This window comes from Acanthopagrus latus, chromosome 21 (assembly GCF_904848185.1).
Source record: "Acanthopagrus latus isolate v.2019 chromosome 21, fAcaLat1.1, whole genome shotgun sequence".
Lineage (NCBI taxonomy): Eukaryota > Metazoa > Chordata > Actinopteri > Spariformes > Sparidae > Acanthopagrus > Acanthopagrus latus.
This window is the reverse complement of record NC_051059.1, coordinates 25,920,872-25,945,190: the sequence shown is the minus strand read 5'-3', so window position 1 is coordinate 25,945,190 and position 24,319 is coordinate 25,920,872. Positions and strand designations below refer to the sequence as shown.

At 41.9% G+C, this 24,319-nt stretch overlaps 1 protein-coding gene across 2 annotated transcripts; it reads left to right on the top strand.

Moving 5' to 3' along the window:
* The first annotated feature begins 1,498 nt into the window (after positions 1-1,498).
* ranbp9 (RAN binding protein 9) lies at positions 1,499-23,539 on the top strand. 2 transcript variants are annotated; one of them, XM_037083071.1, is made up of 14 exons: positions 1,499-2,182; positions 5,648-5,759; positions 7,477-7,529; positions 9,630-9,797; positions 11,554-11,576; positions 14,130-14,314; positions 16,530-16,642; positions 16,754-16,862; positions 17,426-17,580; positions 18,033-18,186; positions 18,379-18,497; positions 18,689-18,840; positions 19,507-19,618; positions 19,718-23,539. In XM_037083071.1, exons 1-14 carry the CDS (start codon positions 1,966-1,968, stop codon positions 19,846-19,848), a joined length of 1,803 nt encoding a protein of 600 aa, XP_036938966.1. In that variant the 5' UTR covers positions 1,499-1,965; the 3' UTR covers positions 19,849-23,539. The 2 variants fall into 2 exon arrangements, with proteins under 2 accessions (XP_036938966.1, XP_036938965.1); XM_037083070.1 differs by having other exon boundaries at positions 1,500-2,182; positions 18,376-18,497.
* Positions 23,540-24,319: the final 780 nt, after the last annotated feature.

The window sequence follows — 24,319 nt, the reverse complement described above, 5'->3', positions numbered from 1 at the left end:
CCAAACTTCTTTTCCTTTGAGGGCAAAATTTGATATTTAATGGTGACACACAGGCCAAAACCACACACCTGATTTATAGTCATTTTAAGAGGCAAAGTGGTCTTTAGATCGCGTGTTCCCTGCTCAAGGTGTTTGCCATTTTGAGATTATGAGAAATAATCAGTCGTAAATGATCCTGCATGTTTGAAGAGCATTTTACAATTTATATTGAAATTAAAGAAAAATGACTTTTCCTGCAGAAACCTCTGGCTTTGGCCCTAAAGTTCAGTTTGTGTTGACTTTTTTGGGGTAATTTGATCAGTATACATGTTAATGGTAATATGCTCCACAACACAGTGTTGACTAGAGAGGTAAGGGGCTGGGAGGAGACTTTTACTTCAGCTGAGATGAAATATTACATATTGCTGGTATTCAGTGTGTTTAAGTAAGAGAGGATAAAGTCACAGATGACAAATAAGAAACTTGGGGACGGGTAGAATTCGAGCACAGAGGCGCTAATTGGTTTCTGCAACCCTGTCTCCTCAAAATGTAATTTATATTCTATTAATTAGTTTTCAGACTGTCGGGGTAATGTCTTGTGGGACTTCTTGTACCTCACAGAAATTTTAAGAGGTTGGTGGGTCGGATGGTGGATTGGAAAGGACAGAACTTTGATACCAGAGGCTGGCGGTTTCAAAGTTCAAGTTGATTTATTTATCTTTTACAGCACAAGGGTTGTAAAAAAAACAACTGAGTTTGAGTCCTTTTCACACAAACAACAACAAGACAACGTATTCTGAAGAGTGTTGATGATGAATCTGGCTCCATGGTGCTGATGTGCGATGGTTATTCCAAGGAACCTGTAGCTGCTCACCTGCTCCACCTCGGCTCCACTGATGTCGACAGGGGAGTGTTTATTCATTGTGTTTTAAACATTTAAAAATTAAACTCTTAAAACATCTTAAAATGTATAATCCACACTTCCAAATGGATCTATGGGTCCTTTTTGAACTTTTATGAGACTTAAACTGATCAGACAACTTTCATGATTTTCATATCAAATTAATACATAAGTGCCATAGGATAAATACATAAAAAAAATAACTATAATAGTAACGATGAATACGAAATACTGATAATGATGACTCACTGAGTCTAACTTGTAAACATCCTGATGAGTTAGCCCCATAGTGCTGGACATGTACAGAGTGGGTCATAATAATAATAACAACAACAACAACAACAACAACAACAACAACAACAACAACAATAATAATAATAATAATAATAGTTGTTGTTGTTGGTAACACAGGACTGTTTTTAGCCCCGCAGTCTCTCTGCTGTACATGTACAGAGAGTGAGTAATAATATTAATGATAAAATATATATCATTATAATTATAATACTTATTGTTATTATTAATATGGTTTTGTTGTTGTTACCACCGGACTGTACAGTCACTGCTCATCCTGTATATATTTGACATTCCCATAGGAAGTGAGTGGGGTTGCTCTCAGCCAATCAGATTCGCGGATAACGCTCCGACAACAAACAAAAGATCGAGGCTAGCTGAGCTCATTATACTTTGTCGATCCGTCTAGCCTCACGTTAGTTGTCACTTTGCTCTCAACAACGACCTTCTCCTCTGTCGTTGTATCACTTTTCTCCCGACCCTGCGCGGCAGACACTCTTCTTCTAGTGTCTCCATTCGTGGCTTTTTGTGTCAGCTAATGTCAACCTGAGCCATTTCAGCGATCGCTTCGCCTTTGCTGGCCAAGCTAAACGCGCTTCGCCAGGTTAGCTTCTCGGCTAACCAGCTCTGGCTGCCTCTCAACGACACAGCGAAGCCAGTTAGCCTAGCCTGCTAGCTAGCTTTGCTAAAAAAAAACAAAAAAAACCTCCCTTTAAAAAAACTTGACACTGACTGACACAAGTGGCTCTGGCTTGTTCCTGACAAGCCAATTTAGTAAAACTCGTGTCGTAGCCATGTCTGGACAGTCGTCGGGCTGTGGGTTTCTGATGTCGGTTGTTGTCCACGGAGACTCTGTTTTGAACGAGCAGGAAAAGGAGCTCAACCAGCGACTCCGACGGCTCTATCCAGCCGTTAATGAAAATGAGACTCCGCTTCCTCGCTCCTGGAGCCCAAAGGACAAGTTCAGCTACATCGGACTCTCTCAGAACAACCTCCGTGTACATTATAAAGGTATGACACCACGACACACTCAAGTTTTTGCACTTTATTGCCCAATGCTAACGTCAACTCTGCTAACGTTAGCATAGCTCGACGGTTAGCGGATCAAAGCCAGCTGCCGTTGTGGCTAAAAACAAAGTAGGCTAGGCTAGTAGCTTCATCAACAACAAGGCAGAGGACATCTTGCAACCCGACCAGCTGGCGAGGTGTAACCACAGCCAAAATTGACCTACTAGCTCGTTAGCTTCCTTGCTACCCCCTTAACCAGTTTGTCAGCTTCGTGAAGTGTCACCAGGGGGGCGATCTGTCAAGCTATCTGTTGAAATATGACAAATAACACGTAAATGGAGAATCATCCTTGAGACAAAGTGTTCAAAAGGCTGGTTAGGCTCGATGTGAGTCACATATTCAATCCGTTTAACGTTTGTCAAAATGGACAAGGGCTGGACAGCTCCTCTGGTAGGCTCATGTAGCATTATTAGGTAATTAAATGAAATACACAGCGTCGAATATCATGATTAGCTTAATCTGCTCAGACCAGTTGACAGGCGCCCAGTCAAGCAGTTATTAATGACAGGCCAGGTTTTGCTAGTTCGTTCGTTGCTGTTGAGGGTTTAATATCAAGTGTCTTGTCTGACATTCAGGTGGACTAGTTGCTAAGCAAAGCTATCAAGAGATTTTTTTGGTGCAGGCCTACAAGAAAAGGCTTGATTTATAAAAAAAAAAAAAAAAGAAGAAGAAGAAGGTGTAACTGTGCTTCCTGGGTGTGTTCTACTATTCTGGGTCTAACCGGCCCTCTACACACACTCTTCCTTGTTACAACGAGAATGTTCTGTCTTTGTTTCAAAGATTCACCTCAGTATGTTACAGCAGGTATACTGCAGATTGTGTGTGACTGAAACATGCAAACACTGTAAAGTTGTACATGAACGTAATCCCTGGAGTGAAAGCAGATAAATACTTTTTAACAGTCACACTTTTCAAGCATTGTATTTCCACGTTAAGGCTACACTGATAATGTTAGGCCCTCTGTGTGTTAACTAGGCCACACCATGTCAAAAGTCCTAATGTTTTTAAAGTCATTTGTAAAATCTGAACCATGTCAACCTCAACTGAAAATAGAGAATATTTCATTTAGATGAAAACAGTCTTGGCCTCATCTGTGATCATGTCATTAAATGCCTTGTCATATACCCATTTAACAAGATATTCTATTACCTTTATACCTATATGTAACTTAAGTTTAATTACCAAGCCCTGTTCAAATGTAAGAATACAACCGTAAAGATAATAGCAGATTGTCTGTCTGATTAATCTTCATCTTTTTTTAGTCATTCATTAATCACTTGTTTATCAGAGTGGACAAAACAAGACATTTAAATTTGTCAAGTTAGTGCTCTATTTTTGGAGCGGATACCAAAACAGATATTCGCGAGTAAGATACCCAGATATTGATATATCAGCCAATATTGGCTTTTCACAGAATAAACACATAAACACACAATGATCCCACAAACATTTGTGACAAAGATATACATGTAATGGAGATCAGATGTTGTACAGTTTAACAGTAAACTTCACTGGGAATTTGATAATTACAGATTGTACAGGACTAGGTATTTAATAGAGCTTGAGACTATTAGTTGATTAGTTGACACAATATTAATCTTCAGCAATTTTGTTTACCAGTTAATCATTCAAGACTTTATTAAACAAAAAATGCAGTTTTGCTGGTTCCAGAGGAAATTGTTAGATGGTAACTTTGAGACTCAGTTATGCATTTAAAAATAATCAATTGATAAAAAATATATTTTTCCAGCTCCCAGCCTTTTAGTTTTGTGGTATTTCTTGTGTTTTCCTCACCTGGATGACATATTCATGTGTCAACCATTTTGTCACCAGAACAGATGTAAAATGGAGGTTAACAGATTTATTTTAGTGTCTACAACAGTTGATTTTCAAGATTTGAAGCGATCCTAGGTATTTTCAAGTGATATCACTCAGAGCACTAATTAAACCTGCTTCTCAGAGCTGAGAAGATCAGCAATCTGAGGAAAAATGTCTGGCTGTGATTTAATTTCTTTAAAAATATTGCAATTGAGATTTAAACTCTGGTTATATTTTGTAGTTGTGGATTCAGGCCTTTGTTGGTGTGTGCATGTTACTAAACAAGGTTTGTTTTACATCTGGGATTTAATGACAAACTTATCTTGTTTCCACATAAAAACGATTAGATAATCTGATGTAGTCGCTCCTGGATGATGATGTCCCACGGGTTCCTTTTTCCTTCTCTTCAACTTCGCAGTAAACATAGTTTATTTTCTACAGAAATACTGACTGATTTAGCTCACATTTGGTTAGATGGTATATCAGCGATATACTTGCATTACTCAGTGTTACCATCTACATTTATGATCCTCAGAACTTTATGCTGCATCTGATCTTTGACTCTTGATGATACTGCTGACAGCTGTCCACTGTGGCTGTTCACGCTAATGTTGGCTCTACAGTAAGCGTCGGCGATACGGCCCTGAAAATAATCACATTAAGAGTATTTTTGCTTTGACAATATTACTTGGGATCTGACATAATGTACAGACATCTCATCATTTGCAACCAAACCACTTGACACTACAAATGTTGCTCCTCCACTGTGAAACATTTTCATGATGTATTTTTCTGTCCTATTAAAAGTGATATCAACAGTGTTTCAAGCAGTACGATATGGCAGCATCCCAGTAGGTCGATTCAGAGGATTTAATTAAGTGTATAATCTAATAACCGCTGACACATCTTGTGCTCAAGGGTGCTCATAGAGATGTCATCCAGTGAAACGACATCATATGTTTTGGGATTGCTTACCTACTTATATAATGCTATTTCTTTTGTTTTTGACAGTTTTGATCAAGCCCCTCCCCACATTATGTTTCACCTCAACACCTTGGTTTATGTTGAAATGTGTCAAAACCATGAGAAAGGAATTAAGTCTTGAACGTTAACTTTACAATGATATTTACCAGAATAAATATTGGAACAGTGACTAATTTGCCTTCAGGTACTTCAACATATGAGCGTAACTTTGACATCAGAGTGTGAGAAAATAACTGATTTTATATTCGGTGTTCCTGTTTGGTTTAAAACCTCAAAGAGAAGACAAGAAGGGGCGAACACAAGAAACCCAAAAAGACTTGACTCACTTAGAAAACCACTGGAGAGGCGGGACCGCTGCTTCCTAAACAAACTGTCAGCATTGATTGTCAGTGTTGTGGGTTGATTCCTCTCCACAGCCACTCGTGGTTAAAGTCTTCCAACACTTCTGCACTGTGCTTAGAGTTATATTGAATCAAAATGGATGACAAGAAACAAAATCAAATTTGGTGGCTATCAGCCTGCGTTGCTATAGAAAAGCTTCCATCTGTCTTTATGTTTGATCCAGTTATCCGTTCGTAACAATCACATGTGTTTTATCACCTGAAGGTCACGGGAAAACCCCAAAAGATGCAGCGTCTGTCCGGGCCACCCATCCCATCCCAGCAGCCTGTGGGGTCTATTACTTCGAGGTGAAGATCATCAGCAAAGGTCGAGACGGGTAAGAACAAAACTAAACATTTCAGAAAAAACACACCAATTAATTTCAAACAGTTTTAGCTTAGCATCTTCTCTTGAACAAGGGGTGGCAGTTCTCTAAGACTTGGCCACAAAGGAATATTTAGCATCCTTCATGCTAAACATTGATCTTTGTTGAGAGATGCTCTAAATGTTCACTTTATAGCTGCAGTGTGCATTTGCAGTGCACATAATCTACGTTTGATTTAGATTTTTCTCTTAGTTAGTTTTAACAATCTGGTTCTGAGAGGAAGAATATTTCATTCAGCCTTATTGTTTATGGTTAAAATGACAAAATGAAAACATTGCATGCAAAATGTTAGCACATTAACATGCTAACTGGTTTATACATATTGGCATGCTTGCCTGTTCTGACACACTAAATACTGAATGTCATTACTTTGCTAACTTTGGTGACATGTCAGTGTAAGGATGTTAGCATGATAGCGTTAGCACTCAGATGATGGAACAGGTCCACATCCTCGTTAACAGGCCTGTCAGGTTTTCATGCATTTGATTCACCAGAAAACAAAATGGAGGGACGACTTTTCTACAGTTGTTTGATTTCAGTTGTTTTTAATCCTATTCATGGTTTAGAAATGTAACCATCATAACTAATAAGCTGCTTGTACACAGAATGATACGCCATCTTTTTATACAGTGGAGAGTTATTAAAAGCTTAATTTGGTCACAATGAAAGTCCAAAAATATCAACTAGTCTAATCTGGATTTACACGCTCTTACACTCTGCAGCATTGTGACCCTCACTGTAGCAGGTCATTGTTTTAGACAACAACTTACAGAAGTATATTAACCAAGTTGGCATACTGTAAAAAACAGACTTGCAGTATATCTGTGTAATTGTGGTTATGTCGATTGCGGTGAAAGGTCAAACTGAAGCAGTTCAGCTTTTCTCTGGGAGGAAGCACTCATTTCTTCCTTTTTGTGGTCAGAAATCATCTACAGTAAAATACGGACCCTGACAGGAGATTAGTCGTGTTGTCGTTGTCTTCATGCTTGAGATTCTTATAAAATGTCTTTTAGCTTGTTGCCTTTTATTGTGATTTTATCAATATCTAATCAAAATGCAGGCCTTCCACAGGTTTAGGTGATGCTTAGTTAACTCTGTAGGACATCTTCATGTCAGTTGTATCCAGTACATGCCCTGTATAGCAAATGAGGTTTTTAGAAATTCAGATCAGCAGACTGAATAACACAGAATGAAATGAAAGCCTGATTAAAATCTTCACGGGGGCAGAGGACAGTTTGTTATCCTGAATTGGGATAAAGTCATCTGGAGGCTAAATTTTGCAGTGTAACCACATGAGTTCACTGGTTGTATTTACTAATTGCCCCATTTTGACCCAAGATGGCTGATGACTTTGATACTCCCAAAACAATGCCCCACATTTAACTGGCTTCTGTCATGATGTGGTGTCTGTTACACTAAGCAAACAGAGTTCATAAATGATAAATATTACAAGATATTCAGCCACACTAGTAGCGCCTGTGATGTCCACAGTTTAACATGAAGAGTTCACACAACATGGCAGCTAACACGCTACCTTACCTTCTGGGGCAGCAAGTCATGCATGAACAGAGCTTCCCTTCACTTTCACATGCTAACTGTTAGCACCACTAGTGACTGGGTGTGCACTGAGTATTACAACCTCACAGGTTCTTCTTCTTCTTCTTCACAGGTACATGGGCATCGGCCTCTCAGCTCAGGGTGTAAACATGAACAGACTGCCTGGTAAGTTGACACTCTGTGTGTTTGTTTCGGCTCAGTGTTCATTGCCGCTGCCTTTGGGTGTGGTGAGAAGAGTTTGTGTGTCTGCGTGCGTGTCTGTCTGTACTGTATATTATACCAGATGATCTTTCTGACTGCGTTTGTGTGGGTGTCATTTTGTCTGTGAACTTATTGTTTGGTAGACTGATTTAAGATGCCTCTGGTGTAGGTGTGACTGAGTGATGGAGTATTCATTTCAATGGGTTTTATGTCAATTATCTGGCTTGTATGTATGATTTATGGCTTGAGAGGCTGATATACAGGATTTCTGCTTGTAGGATAAACATTGAGAAGCAAAAAAAAATACTGTGGCATTTATTCAGTGAAGGTTTGCCTTTTCCTACCAATTTAACAACATTGGAAATAACACAACATCGTACATTTCTGATGCAGCCAAGTGACTGTTTTGAACAACCTGTGTGGGAAAATAACTTTCCTGATATATTCACCTGAGGAGAACGGCTGCTGCTTGTTGTTTTTGCCATGACATGGTACCAGTAAGACGGCGCTGGTAGCTGTGAGGCTCTGCGCTGCACAGAGGTTATCAGGCCAAACAGGACACCCGTCCACCGTCTGTACGTAGAGACCGAGCTGCTGGGTGTGTCCATCCAAAGATAACCGGAGGCCCCGCTTGAGCTGCAGAGTCCCAACTGATGGATAGATGCTAATGAAAATTCACTAATTGCAAGGAACTGATGCCAGACGGCTTCAGAGTTGAGTGCTCTGCTCCAGTGATGAATGTGTCAGGATTACCTCTGCAGCCCAGCAGTAACTCAAACGATCCCCCCACTTGGTTTCTAATGCTAAGACAACCTTGATGCCATCAAATCCACAGCAGAGGCTGCTGCTTCCTCACCTCTCGCTAATAAAGCCAAAACAAATACTCCCTTCACAAACACAGGAGTGTGATTTAATTCTCTTAATATTTTACATAACTAATACGTTGGAGCTACTAATACCTAAATTTCTACATACTTGGTGTTCAAGTCCTGCCTTTGGCTTTGACATCTATTCATTTACTGTTTTTAGAAAGCATATCTCTGTTTAAGTGCTCCAATTTATGATTATTTTCATTGTCGATTAATCTGGAGGTTACTTTCCTGATTAACAAATTAGTTTTTTGTGCCAAACCCAAAAATATTGAGTTTTCTATAACAGAGTGGTGAAAACATCAGAAAATATTCACATACTTGTAGATGAAGCTAGTGATGTTTGACTTTGTTATTAAAACATACTCGTACTTTGATTTAATAGGTGACAACTAATCGATTAACCATTAAAGCTGAAATGGATGTCTCCATTTCTTGGTGAAAAAACTGAATGAGACTTGTGACTCTTTCAAAGTCACATTGAAAGCAACAAGCTGTCTCAGTGATTTCATAAGCCCGATTTCATGGGTTCAATCCCCACAGTGCTCATCAGCAGTCAGTCATGTGTTCTGCTGTGCCGCCTTGTTCACGGCATTGAACCCTTCCAGGTGTCTGCTTCACAGTGACTGCTGCTTGTTGCAGGTCTCCATCAATAAATACACCAGTAGACACTGAAGGTTTAAAATAATGACTAAACAGTTGTATTCCTCACCTGGCAAAGTTGTTAAAGCCAGTTTATGATCAGTGATCAAAACAGGAACAGGTGGTCAATAACTTTGTTGTGCAATCATAAGCAGTGACACTGATGACACACATCAGATTTTTTATTTTTTATCATTCTTGTAATGCAGTAAGAAGTGATTTGTGGTTGAGGTTTTCGTTGAGGGGACAGCACGGGTTAGTTGACACATTCACAATCACAATTCACATCACAATTCAATAATGTTGCTTAGGGCTTTGTTGCAGCTATAAATCCTCCCCTGGTGATGACCTTTTTTCTGGTCTTTTGTCTCTTATTAGTCACAAATAAATTATGTTTAGAAAACACTGGATGGAAAAAATGTTCCTGAACAGTTGGTTGTTTGTTTGAATGGGTATTGTTGTTGTTGTTGTTGTTGTTGTTATAGTAATCTAAGAGTGAGCTATCTGTTGTGTTAACATCTTTTAAACATTTCTGACTCGTCACTTCCCTCAGGTTGGGACAAGCACTCATACGGTTACCATGGAGATGACGGCCACTCCTTCTGCTCATCCGGCACCGGGCAACCCTACGGACCCACATTTACAACAGGCGACGTGATTGGCTGCTGCGTAAACCTCATCAACAACACCTGCTTCTACACAAAGAACGGCCACAGCCTAGGTAACGGTCTCGGACAACAAAGCCAATACATAACATTGCTTATATTGTACAGGCTTGTTATTAACCTGCTGAAAAGCCAGTGTTTCTTCCCGTATAACTGTGAAAGAGGTTGTGGTTACTACTTGGACGTAATATGAATATTAACTGCTGCTCCTTTTAACACCATATACAGTTGAGCTAAGTGCTAACATTTTGGGAGATTTCTCCCACAGCTTCTCAAACTGTCTTCCTGGGAAAGTTTAGAGGATGACGTATGACTTGCAGCTTCTACTGTAGTTGCACCTAATTGTTCTATTTGAGTAGTTATGTGGCACAGTGACCTAGAAATGCATGAAATATCATAAAAATGCCAAAATACACTGGAGTGGGGCCTTGGCTACATTAATGAGAAGAGAGCTAACTGGTTTTAAATGACCGCGAATGAAATAACATTACTGACTTCTGATGTCCAGCTTCAAATTAATTTGGTCTTCTGATGGCGCCGCTCATTTCTGCACTACGCTCACTAAAATACCATTCAGACTCAGTTTAGAGGGACGACGCCCTTGTTCCCTTCCCCTAGGTGCAGATTTCAGCCAATGTTTTCAATATTCGGTGACGACCTCGTGTTCTTTATTGGTTGAGGAGCACTCAACATATGCAGAGAACAAGAGGTCTCCCTAGTAGTTACATTTACCAATCAAGTTGTGCAGTAAGCCTTAAAGGCGGCAGTCTGCCGAAGTCGAAGCAGACACTCATACTGAGCTGCAGACTGTGAACAACAGCTCATATCAGCTTCCTGCTAAAATCTCTTACCAAACATCAACATCAGACATGAACTTGTCCTGCACCTGAAGCAACCCAACCAGCATTCAGAGGGGAAGCTCTTCAAACAGCAAGTAAACATACCTGTAAATATCACTTTGGTCCATTTAGATGTTACTGTGGTCCTCAACCCATCAAACAAGTCACTGCCTGCTGCTGTTTTTTTGAGCTGCAGTGAAAGGTTGTGTAGTTTTCCCTCTCGCTTCCTGCCGACACAGTCTGCAGGCTGCTGTCAGTCAAACACATGACACTTCCCTGCAGCTGTCTGAAACAAAAAGGAACATTTCCCCAAAAGCCTTAAAAATGTTTGAATTTTTTGAGTGCAAAGGAGGGATGACTAGTTTGACATCAGTTAGACTTTAAATACGTTGTACTTCTCGGGGTGCTTCAAAAGGTGCCCCACTTAAGGCGATACGAGCAGTCGAGACCCAAAAGGATTCAGGGTCCCTCATGCTCACAAGAAACCAGGTTGTCTGGAAAGATGAAGTTGGCTCAGGAAATCAGGTGATTTGTTTACATGCACTGAAGTAACCTGGGTACTGGTTAACCCACATTTACATGGAGCTCGTCAGTCATCACATTTCCTCCCTGCCGCCTGCAGTATGGGATGCTGAAAACTAATGTATTTATGAAATGTAGTTTTAATCTTGCATCATCTTGATAATTGTGCTCGGCCTCCATGTTTTATTTCTTTACTGTAAAATTCAACCTATTACCTTGTAGTTTGGTCTACAGCGACACCTCCGTTATTCAGGCCTCTTCTGCTAAATCAAGCGGCGTGATCCCAGTGTATCTGACCCAGATAAAAGATTTCTTGTTTACATGACTGTTAAGAAATAACAGGTAACTGCATGAAGGTGATAGTAACCATATTACCTCAGTACCTGTGAGCATACTGACTGTGGCTTCATGATGGAAACGGAAATGACTGTTTTTGTCTCTTCCTCTGCAGGTATTGCCTTCACAGACCTACCAGTAAGTACCACATTTTGTTCACGCCTGTGTTGTAACAGAATCCTTTTTGTTTCCAGGATTAATCAGTGCTGTAGGACAAGACGGTATTTATAGAAATGAAATGTTTCATTCAGACTGTCCACTGTCGTCAAAATGTTTACACATTGTAAAATGGATTGGAGGCTGGAAAATTTGGGATATTCAAAAGCCCTTTTTCTTCATCTCTTCTAATCTGATAATGTTGTGTGTTTCATTTGGTTTCTTTGGCTATATCCAGACATTAACTGATGGGTTTTATTAAAGTTTATCGTACATTTCCGACATCACTTAAAGGGGCTCTGTAGAACTTCTGTGTTGTGCTTGAAGCCAGTCGTCAAGAGAAGCACTGAGACGAGGTACTGGAAGATGTGTCACATCCTTTAGACTGTCGTGAGAGTAATAAACTCAAGCGTTGTCCGGTGTTGTTGGTAGCTGCAACTCTGTGGAAAACAGAAAGCGATCCAGTTTTCTTTCGGACGGCAGCAGCAACAGTAGTACCACTTTCAAACGCTAGAAGAGGAAGATTTCTGTTTCCACTTGAAGTAAAACTCAAACTACTGTTTGTGTCTGAACAGAACACCGCTTGTTTTGCTGTCGCTCATCTTGAGGCGAGTCTCGCTCCCGTGCTTCATTATGTAACGACTCCCACAACAAATGGACATTAACTCTAATGGGATTCATGAATGTATTCACTGCATCGAGATGTGAGGGAGACACTTGTTTTTAAGGGTTTTTTTTTTTCGCCTGCTTCTTGCTTGGTTACAAATTAAATCGAGGCTGGCTGTTTTTTGTGGGAGAAGAAAATAAAGAGTCTTAGCCACAACAATAATCCATTGAGCAGCAAAACGGGCTTGGCTGTGAGCCAGACATTCATGTTCCTCCAGAGCTGAGCAGTGAAGTGCGTCACCTCGGCACAGCTGACCTCTGTGGTTATCGGACCATGACAAAAGGCAACTCTAAGAGAGACACACACCTATTGTACCACTGTTGTTGTGGGCACTTTAATCGATTTATAATACTCCCTAACCCTGAAACTTCTCCTAACTTGGATGAAAGGTTACTGATACGCCAAGGTGTCTTTAAGTCTAAGACTAGACCTGGTCCTGTTTCTTTAAGACTAGTCCTGACTCTGATCAAACCCCCATTACATCGTACAATTAACTTGTTTAGTTTTATCACTAAAAGTTTTACCTTTTTTTTTTATGTTTCACAATCTCTCTCGCACACAGTCATCGCACAACGCAACACCTCTCGTCAGTCAGCACCTCTGATCAAATCAAGGCTGTGATTAGATTGGAAGGCTGGAGGAACAATGTGCACATACGAGCTTCCTCACCTCGCATTTCTGTTTATCTTGTCATTCTGTCATCAGTGATTTCATCAGGGACTTGAAAAAGCAGAATGGCTGTTCCTAGGAACAAGCCACGGACTTGTGCTAAACCCTTAGGCGTTGGCATGCAGCATCTCAACAACTCGCATTGTAACATAGCAGAGAGATGCTTCACCACGTCACACCCCAGCTGTTACAGTTTCATGTCCAGTTCTGAGCTGTCTGCGTGCCTGTCAGAACACATGTGAACTACTCCTTTAATGATAAGGAAGCAGATCATTAAATTAATGTTTCAGTAATGCCGCTAAAATCAGTTCAGGTGTCGCTTTTTGTCTCACTGCCCAGATTTGAAAGTTTGGAGCTGATGGTGTCATCCGAGAGCCCGGCTGCTGTTTAGCTGAGCTTTGTTTTACATTTTGTCAAGTGATGCCTGTGACCTTTTTTGTAACAGTTTTTTTTTTTAATCACAGATGGCAATAAAAAGCTCAACTACAACCCTCAAAACACTTCAGTCATAGACTCGGTTTGATATCGCAATATTTCCTGTTTATGGTGATATTTTTCACAATATTGAAAATGGAACAGCTGTGTGATTCTTCACTTGAGACAAACTGCTTCCTGTATGTGAATTTATCACAGTTATTTCTCAACCTGTCAGTGTTGTATAAGTCGCTGCAAAGGGAGAAGTACAAAAAATGATCAGCTCATCAACCTCTCAGCCCTTTATTTCAAATAAAATAAAACGCTATAATTATATATTTTAAGAGCAACCCCCCCTCCACCGGCATCACGTTACTGTAATGTGGCCTTTAAAACCAGGACAAGGCAACATTTATATCATATCACCATGTAAAGATATCAACAGTTGTAGACGATACAGTCTCATCTCATGGTAACCATACTATATCGATATATAAGCCAGCCATTCATTCTGTGCAATGTAAATCTTACTTGCCAATCCTTTTTAGTCTGAGGAGTTTGAGCCCCGTTGGCCTGCTACAGCACTTGATTAAAGAATCTTTTGCCAGCTAGTAAAGTCAAGTTTTAAGGGGTAATTCTAGACAAAAGCTTATTTCCTGAGATTTTCTGTTTTCCTGTTTTTCCTCTCATTGTTTCCTGTTTTGATTTATTGTCCAGATTAGATTCCCAGACTCCCTTTCCTCTATCATCCCAATTCATTATTCTCTAATCTCTCTCCTCTACAGCCCAACTTGTACCCGACCGTGGGCCTGCAGACTCCAGGGGAAGTGGTGGACGCAAACTTCGGGCAGCACCCCTTCGTGTTCGACATCGAGGACTACATGCGTGAGTGGAGGACAAAGATCCAGGCCCAGATCGACCGCTTCCCCATCGGAGAGCGCGAGGGCGAGTGGCAGTCCATGATCCAGAAGTAAGTTCACCGTGGAATAACGGTGGCAACTGACCTTTATTCAGCTTTAAGCTGGAGACATATTTGCTTTTGAACCACACGTTTGTGTAGCCAGCTGGCTGTGTGAACGTAGTTGTTCACATACTGTCCTGTTTAGCAGAGATGCCACTAGATGACACACATTAGCTTCTTGTCCCTTTGTTGTTCCTGCTGCTGCCGACATGCTTACTGACTCCAGACTCCATACTGGCGCTACAGATGTGAATGCGTTGCGATCATTTCTAAAGACGTGCACAACCGAAGCTCCAAACAGACAGGATGCGCCTCGATTCCACCAGGAAAGACCAGCTGTGTTACCTGGCGTGTGAGCTGCTGTTGTGTTACGTCGTCCACGTGGGTTCATCTCCCACCGGGAGCGTTTAGAACAGTGTCGTGCCTACCTGATGCTGTTGGCTTGCTCAGACTGTTTATTTTGTCTTTGGTTTTTTGTGCTTCTGCTGTGGTTGATTAGGCTACATTAAGTAGTGTTGTTGTTTGTCTCTTATAATTGTGTTTATTGTTAATATTTGCTGTGTTGTGCTGTAAATCCTGAGTCACCGCAGGGCATTTTTAGTTGAAAATTGAGCGGATGCTCCATGCCGTACCGCTGTCTGGCTTCCCGTCTGGCTCGACCTGCTCTGTGCAGATCGGCGCAGCTGCAGCCAGCTTGTGTCAAAAATAGACTCTCGTATTCTCCGCGGAGACGAGTGGACGGCCGCTTCTGGGACGCTGCTGAAACTCGCCGTGGCACACGAGCATCGACTAGAATGGCAGCGATCTGCTCCGGCGACCGTAGCTTAGCTATAATGCAGCAGAGACTCTGGGGTTGTGCGTACTCAAACACAATAACTAAAGCAAATGTGAATTTACTTTTTATTATTCTAAGGTATGTTGTAGGTGAACTCAGCTGTGAGAGTGCGTCAGCTTCAGGCTCAGTCTCGGCTCATGTGATGTTTTGGATTTAATTGAGGCCTGTATTTGGCTTTGGTTGTGTATATTAGTTGATGTTGATCTGTGACAGTGTTGGAGTTCCTGGGATGCCGTAGGTGACCGGAAATCACTGCTCGCACAACAAACGTTAATCTCAATGAGGCCCAGATGGACCGCTTCCCCATCAGAGAGCAGGAGCTGGGATCCAGAAGTAAAAGCTGTGGGACTCGGTTTCTCTCCATGCCATGCCCTGATGGGATTAGCTCTCTGTTGCTGTGATTACTCGTCCTGAATGGATTTAATCTCCATTTGATGGGGATTTGAGGGTGGAGGGTTGGGTGGAGTTGGAGGGAGCCATAGACTTTATCCTGGAGTGTCGCCTCACAGCCTGGGATTGAAAACAGGAAGTTTTTAAGCTCACGTCAGATCGGAGGATGAGAAGAGTTAATGTCTCTGTAGAGCAACAGTGACATGATGACGAGTCGGGGAGAGCAGAGGCCTCACATCACAAATCTCCTGCCGACAACGTGGATGTTTAGAAGTGACAAATAATAAGCGGTCAAGAAGAGGACTCATCGTTGAGAATCGTTTAATGACGTGGGAATATTTCATTTCAGCACTCATCAGGAGGTAGTTCCACATCTTATCTGCACAAAGTCAAACACGCATAAACTCCTAATGAATGCACTGCTGCTAGCTTGAAAAAAAAATTAGTGGACATTTATGAAATTGAGAAGATAACAACATTTGTCAATTATAAATCAGAACAATTTGCTTCCCACTGGCAAAAATGGGTTCTCTACACAAAGCCCCTTCAGGCCTGATTTTACTTTTACTGACCAATAACAAGGTTACAAAGAAAATATCAATCTCTAAAGGTTCATAATCTCTTTTTCTGTGTGTTTGTTTTGTGTATATACACAAACAAAAAGACTGAGAATGTAGCAAACATGAATATGTAAAGTATGAATATGATATTTGAAATCAACTTTGTCAAGAAGAATGTTTGTTTTTGATGATGAAAAAATAAAAATAAAGTCAAACACATCTGCACAGGCAGCTGTACAGCTGATTGGATGTTTCTGTGATAATGTTATAATCTCTCAGTCTACAAAGTACTTACATTTACCATGTTCCTTATATTTAATGTCAGCGGATGATCAGATGAACACCGGCTCTTGTATGTTAAGTCAAACCGTCTGTCTGATTTCTCCTGCTGCTGTGTCTAATCAGTGTGTTTTGGTATTAATTGCCCCTCGTCTGTCAGGATGGTGGCCTCCTACCTGGTTCATCACAGCTATTGTGCTACAGCTGAAGCTTTTGCCAAATCCACAGACCAGGCCGTGCACGAGGAGCTGGCCTCCATTAAAAACCGACAGAGTGAGTCCTTCCTCGGTGGCATCTTCCCAAATGATGCTCAAACTCACTTCAGTGTCAGGACAAACAGCAAACGGTCTAAGTGTCTTCTGTTGGTTCACTGTCGGTTTGCAGAGATCCAGAAGCTGGTGTTGTCGGGTAGAATGGGCGAGGCCATCGAGACCACCCAGCAGCTCTACCCCAACCTCCTGGAGAGGAACCCAGACCTTCTCTTCATGCTCAAGTAAGTGGAAAATGTTTTTATAGCCAAATGACTGAAATGACTCACATACTGGACGACTGAAGGCGTCTCATTTCTCGTGTTGTTTATCTTGAACAGATTATTTGTCTCCTTTTGCAAAGAGATTTGGCTTTTTTGAAATTGATTAATGTTTCGTGGAAGTGATGATGATTATTATTATTATTATTATTATTATTGTTATTATTGTTGTTGTTATTTAATTATGTGACGATATCGAATGAAAGTACATGGGTTTCAGACCTGGTTATGAAGTTCATGTTTTTTTTAATGCGTAAATGAATTACATTTTTTTTTTTAATAACGTCTTTTTGGAATATATTGAAAAACAAACAGAACTGTGTTGTTATTGTTGTTTGTCACTCCTGTAAATGGACTCACTCTTTTAATCTTCTCCTTTTATATTTCCTTTCCTCCCTCTCTTCTGTTGTTCTCTTCACATCTTTGCTTGTTTCTCCTCCATCCAATCTTTGCTTCATTTTGTCCATATTTCTTATTTCTCCCTGTCATGCTCTTCCCTGTCCTCCCTCCCTCCCCTGCGTCCTCAGGGTGAGACAGTTCATAGAGATGGTGAATGGGACGGACAGTGAGGTGAGGTGTCTGGGAGGTCGTAGCCCGAAGTCTCAGGACAGTTACCCCGGCTCCCCTCGGCCCTTCAGCAGCCCCAGCCACAAAGCCAGCAGCTCCCAGCCCTACCTCCCAGGTACAGTCCAGCTGTGCTCTGCATATTCACATCTGGAGATTAGAACACGCTCATTTTCCTTTCACCAAGTGTGATGCTGTCACACGAGGTGAAGTGAAGTTTGTTCAAGCAGCATTCAAACTTCATTCAGTCGACGCTGAGTTTTAAGAGAAGCTGAATTTTAAAACAAACCCACATTAGATCGTCATTGGCTTTGACATGAGAACCAGATGAATCATCGACACTGAACATGTGCGACTCACAACAGGGATGAACAAGAAGACGGAGTCTTTTTATCTGCTGCATTCTACTGTTCCCTGTTGCATGAGAAAAACAAATTTAAAGAAAAGTAAAAAGGCGAACTTGTCCATGACCAATTTTATGAGGTTTACTGCCATTTAAAATAAATAAATGAATAAAATAAAAAGTGGCACATCCACTGTAAAAATGCTTCTTCCTCTCTGCTGTTTTAGGGTTCGACAGCAACTGCTGTAATGGTGTGACGTCTAATAAGAGCCACAGCTCCTCCCCTCACAGTCACAAGCCCTGCCCCCCAGGCTCTGGCTCCACCCCCCCAGCATCTGACATTAGCCTCAACGGGAGCCGCAGCCAACAGCCCATAAGCAGGTACTGCATCATTTAAACACACTCTGGTAACAGTAAGTCATTTATAAATGCTGGATTAAATCAGCTGTTCTCAGTAATGGTGTCCTCTGTCATGGTTGCTAGAAAGAGTTTCACAAGAGATAATTTTCTACTTCCAGGTGTTAAACGTCCTGACTGTTTCTCTGTCCTTTCCTTCACTTCCTCCCTCAGTAGCGATGTGGACATGGAGGTTGACCACTTCACCAATGGAGTGACAGAATCTTCCTCCAACGGTTTCCTCAACGGCAGCTCCAAACACGCCACCGAGCCTGACGACTGTGATGCAGACATGGGTGGGTGGAGGCTTTAAGTGACTTAAATGGAGCATTTATCCGCATGGAAACATTCCCCCGGGTGCCTCTTTTACTTCTTTATAAATATCTAGTGGAATCTTTGGGGAGGACTAATGGTAAATTTTAATAACATAAATGTAAATGTTCATAACATAACCATGTTGCATGTCCAACTGGCCGTGGCTCTGCAGAGGTGGAGTCCGCTCAGTCTAAGAGGCAGCTGTGTGGCGGGAGCCAGGCAGCCATTGAGAGGATGATCCATTTCGGCAGGGAGCTCCAGAGCATGAGCGAACACCTCCGCCGCGAGTGTGGCAAGAACTCGGCCAACAAGAAGATGCTCAAGGTAACACAGAGCCAGCTGAGCTTACTGTGTTGAGTGTGATTAAGTATGATGACCGGGTCAGAAATTAAAAGCTGGAGTCCAAATATTTTGGCTGCGAGGGGGCAGAAGAAAGAATCAACAAGCTGACAAATACGCGATAAGATAAAATGTGTTGTCTGAGGTTGTTGAAAAGCATTTGGGGAGACTTGAAGTGCACCTCGTACGTCCACCTCACTCTCAGCCCTCTTGATAAGTTGCCTTAATTATGGGCTCAACTTCAGTCACTGAACCAGAACTGATGTTTCCCATGGTAATGGGACATCAGTCCTCTTTCTAAAGCCCAGTCCAGATCAAAGATTCATGTCAAGGGGAAACCATTTTAGAGGTTTGCAGGCTAAAGTCTGGGATTACCTGGCAGAGTGTTTGATACGCTGTATCATTCATTCACGATCATGTTAACTGGTTTTAGACACAAGTGTTTGTAGTGTTTTCTTCATGCTAAGCTAATAAGCTGCTGTTGTTAGCGTCATACTGTCATATAGTTCTCAGCAAAAAGGCGAGTGGGCTCCCAAACTTTTCCCTCAAGTGTGACATTAACAAGATGGAACAATTTGCAGCTGAGTGACTTGCAGTGCAGCAGTGTGTCTGTGGTGTGTTCAGTGTGTTGATGTTTGCCTCCTGCTGCAGGATGCATTCAGCCTGCTGGCCTACTCAGACCCCTGGAACAGTCCAGTCGGCTACCAGCTGGACGCCATTCAGAGAGAGCCGGTCTGCTCCACTCTCAACAGTGCAATATTAGGTAGGTCACCTGTCCACGGCCTCCCCTCATCACACCTGTTTGTTTGTTGTCTCCGGTCCTGATGGTGTTCTTCCTCCTCTGCCTCCTTTTTCTCTCCAGAGACTCACAACCTACCCAAGCAGCCCCCCCTGGCCCAGGCCGTGGGTCAGGCCGCCCAGTGCCTCGCCATCATGGCACGAACTGGCAGCGGCTCCTGCGCCTTTGCCTCTGTGGACGATTACCTGCACTAGCCCTGTACACACACACACACACACACACACACACACACACACACACTCTGACAATGTGTCCAGAAATGACTCCTTCCACCTCCTCCATCAGTGTAGTGTCATACTAGCCGAGGAGACGCTCCTCTGCACGATAACAAGTAGTAGAAAGTTTCACCACCTCACTCGCTTCTTGTTGTGCATTTACAGACCGGCACCAACTTCACCGAGGATCAGGAGCCGTTTCTGGGCAGATCGTTAGATTGTGAACACACAGCGCACACATTCATAACACACACGCTCTCTCTCTCACACTCACACACACACACACACACACACACACACACACACACACACACACACACACATCCCTCCCTTTCCATCGTAAATATGAAAATACGCCTCCACCTTGGTTGGCCTCGCAAACCCCCCACCTCCAGCCCGCCGAGGCTGCGACTGCATCACTCTTGACTGACAGCGGGGGACGCCAGCCAAGAGTAGCCGACTTGAAAATACTCGGAGAGCCGAACTCGTGTGGACTCGCTGCAGACACCCTGACCCCCGTATACGCGGGGGCCTCAAACCAGGGCGTTGATGGACAAAATCCCCTGGTCAAATATAAATGGAAAATTAAAATTAAAAAAAAATTAAAAAACAACAAAAAAAGGATACAGACGAGTGACCGCCATGGCCCGACCACCCTTTAACGTGGTCCCCGTAAACCTGGCTTACCGGGCAAACGCGCACACACATAACACACGCAAACAAGCGAACACGGAGGCTGATGCTGAATCCGGGATGAAAAGTCCTTCTCCACCGAGGCTTGCTGAGCGCTCGACCTCCGGCCAACGCGAGGCTCCATTAGGGACGGCCCGACCCTGTTCACCCCCTGCACCGACTCCCCTCCCCCCACTCACTTCAGGACATGGGCGGAGATTTGTGTGACGCATGTGGACTCGGGACTTTCGAAGAAGCCGGAGAGAATTTACAGTCTCGACTCAACGTTCCCTGTTTTTAATCTTTTGTTTTGTTTCTCATGGCGGAGCGGGGAGGGGTGGTGACCTGGCTTTGTTTTGTTTTTAGTTTTTTCCAGGTTTACAAGGCATGGTGCAGACGATGGATTATTATTATTATTATTATTATTATTATTATTATTATTATTATTATTATTATTATTATTATTGTTACTTGCATTCACAGTATATTTGTTGAGCGCCAGCAAGAGCAAGTTCCACCAACTTATTATAATAAAGGTCCCGATTCCACCGATTGCCGAGCCGAGCGTGTGTACATGTTAACGTTTATATATGAATTTAACAAAATGGAATTATATCAATAGAGTGAGATATTTAGTTATCAAATGAAAGGAAATCTTTGGAAAAAAAAAAACAATCCTTTAATGCTTTGTACCGACACCAGTGACTCCTGGTTGTTCTAGTCTGTACAAGTTTTTATGTTTCCTGTGTCGGAGCCTCTGGGGTTCCTCCGCAGGTGGAAAGCTGATATTTGATCTGTTGGGGAAAAAAACAGCTTTTTAGTCCCGAGACAGAGTTTTAGCACTTAAATGTCACATCGTGGAACCGTCATTGCAGCCGAGCTAAATTTAGCCTTCAACAGGGAAAAAACTTCTGACAAAGTCTGGATGTGAAACCCTGCGCAGGAACCCTGTGATGATCTCTGACTCCGTTTTACTTGTTTACCCCCCCGAACCCCCCGCTGCACAGCAGGTTTGATGCAAACACTGTCGATCTTTATTTTCGTATCGATGTCTATGCTAATCCTTAACCCTACAAAGAACTCAGGAGCCAAAATGTCCCTTTGTTCCTCCTCCTCGGTTTAGAATAGGTCCAGCCGAGCAGCTGACCAACCCCGGGCCTCGATTACAGGCGGACTCGCCCTTTTTCTGTTTGTGGTTGTTGTTTAGCAGCACAGCGATGGGCTTTTCACACTTGAACTCAGACCAGAAAAACAAGCAACAGCCTAACAGCTGCGTTTCAAGTCAAACTGAAGTTTCGAATTCTTCTCACTGTTACGATAAAGATACTGCAGCTGTCAACATTTCGTTTTTCAAAAGAGGATAGACATATTTTTGGACGTGACTGTGTGAAGTCTCTGGTGGACGTTTTTATCTTTTAAATAACAACAGTCAACTTCTGTGGTGCGCTACTGAACAGGAAATAGCACTACATGTTATTTTATTTGTCCTGTCAGTGTTGATTATCAGCCTGACTCCTTGTGCTTTTAAGTTTGTGTTCCACTCAAAAATAGGTGCTAACAAGTAAAGCTAATTAATTTCTACTCAGACAGACAGCTTGCTAACGTTAGCACAGAGACTCCTGCTAGAACCGTTCAGTCTTCAGCAGGGATCAGAATTTGGACCAAGAACACTGAGGAAATTTCAGTTTGCTTTAATGTTGTAAAGTGAAATTTGCTGCATTGTTTTTATTTTCAGTTGTCTGATAATTAAAGGAACAGTTCACTCCAAAAAGAAAATTAATTTATCTACTCAACCCCACACTGATGGAAAAGTAGAGTTGGGCCGATATTAATGTCTGAAATTCAAATCTTGACACATCTGCTGATGTATTCAACCAACAATAGATTCCAGTTTAACAACAAGCTGAATAGTCTAAATTGACAGTAAATATCGACCAACCAACACATCGGCCGAGCTCTCGTGATCTCCGACCCTCATGCTCATGGAAAGTCAGGAGAAGTTTTGTAGTCTGCAAAACATTTCTGGAGCTTCACAGCTAAACAGTGTTGCACTAATCTCATAAACAACGGAGCTTATTTCAAAATGTAAAAAAATATCTAGAAAAAAATCGAATAAAAGGAGATCCTGATCGGTTTAAAAAGACATAATTAACACCTGAGACCAACTGGGATCCTGTTTTTCCTTCAGTCAGACTCTACGTTGCTCCCCAGTTAGTTACAGTTGCTGTCAGGTTATTTATTATTTCTGAAGCTGCTGTAGAAAAAGCATTCAGGTATGAAAAGCCCTGAAGTCAAAGTGTCCACCTGCCCATGTCCACCCATCATCATCCCTCAGAGGCGAGTTCCATGAGCTTTTTGTTGCCAGGTCCTCCTCCCGTCACGTTTCTTAGTGCTCAAAGCATCAACGAGAAAATAACACAAGAATAACAATAAAATAAACATTCAGTATTGTCAGCTGCACTGTGGCTACCACATTTATAAAGTAAAAAACCAAAAACTTAAGAGACATCGCAGCTGTGTGTTTGAAGCCTGTGTGTTCGTGCTCGCCACTTGCAGAGAAACAGGAATGCCGAGGCTTTTTTTGCGAAACACGACCTCCATCTTTTCCTCTCATTCCCCCCCCAGGGGTCCGGAGTTGACTTCTCTTCTCACGGTGGAACCGAGCTTTTCTGTACCTTGGTTTGTTTCTTCTTTTTCTTTTCGGATCGCAAGCAGTCACGGCATCGTTTAGCAAACTTCTTAGACAAAGTGTCTGTTGTCTCTTTGAGTAAGGTCTGAAACCTATGCATGCCATAGTAAAGTGGTGGTAAGATCAAGTTAGATGTCTCTTATTTTATTCTTTTTGTTTCTCCTTCTTTTAGCCAGTTCACGGTGTATAAGGAAGATGTCAACCAGTAAGTTGTCCACTGCTGACTGTGTGTCCATTTGGAGAAAAAAAAAGTGCAATTTGTGTGAGGGTGAAAAGATTTATATTAAAAAATGACAAATGACGAAGGCACTTGTCTGGATGCTGCATGACGCCGGAGCTGAAGCCTCCAACCAGTTTCATTCTGCTTCTCAGTGAGTTCAGACTCGGTGGCTGGCTGAGGCTGAACAGAGATCAGTTTAAAGACAACCTGCAAAGTGTTGTATTTCATCATTTTGGTCCTTTTTTAAATAACTAATCATGTGCATCTAAAAATCCATTTAGTTATTGATGAATCTGTGGAAGTTCATCACAATGTTTTCAAATGAAAGCTTGACCAATGAAAATATCTCTAGTGGATAAACTGGCGTAACTGCAACAGTTTTGTCCGTCTAACAGTCCAAACAGCCAAGATATTTGACTGAAATGATCAAAAACAGAATAGCCGTGTTTTTAATGCCTGGGGCTCACAAGCTTTCTTTGGGCTTTTATTGTGAAATGCTGGAACGATCCTAGAGGCTTCACTGTGGGCACGACAGTGATTATTTTCTACTGATTTTCAATTCAGCACTAAAGTAATAATGAATTGCATGTCAGGAATGGTTCAATATGTTGGCAACTGTTTTTTGGCTCCACCAAATGTCAAATTGTGAAAAGGCGATTGTGAAAACAGTCAGATGGTATTTAACTCACTGTCATACATTTCTGCCTGAAAAAGTTTTGGTTTTCTTTTGCGTCTTTAAAGCTGCTCAGGCTGTGAAATACATTAAGAACATTCATGCTGAAGTTGGCGCTGATGTTGTGACACTGCTGAGGCCAACAAAGAAAATCGAGCACTAAATTTGATAAAAGTTGTAAAAACATTCTCACTGA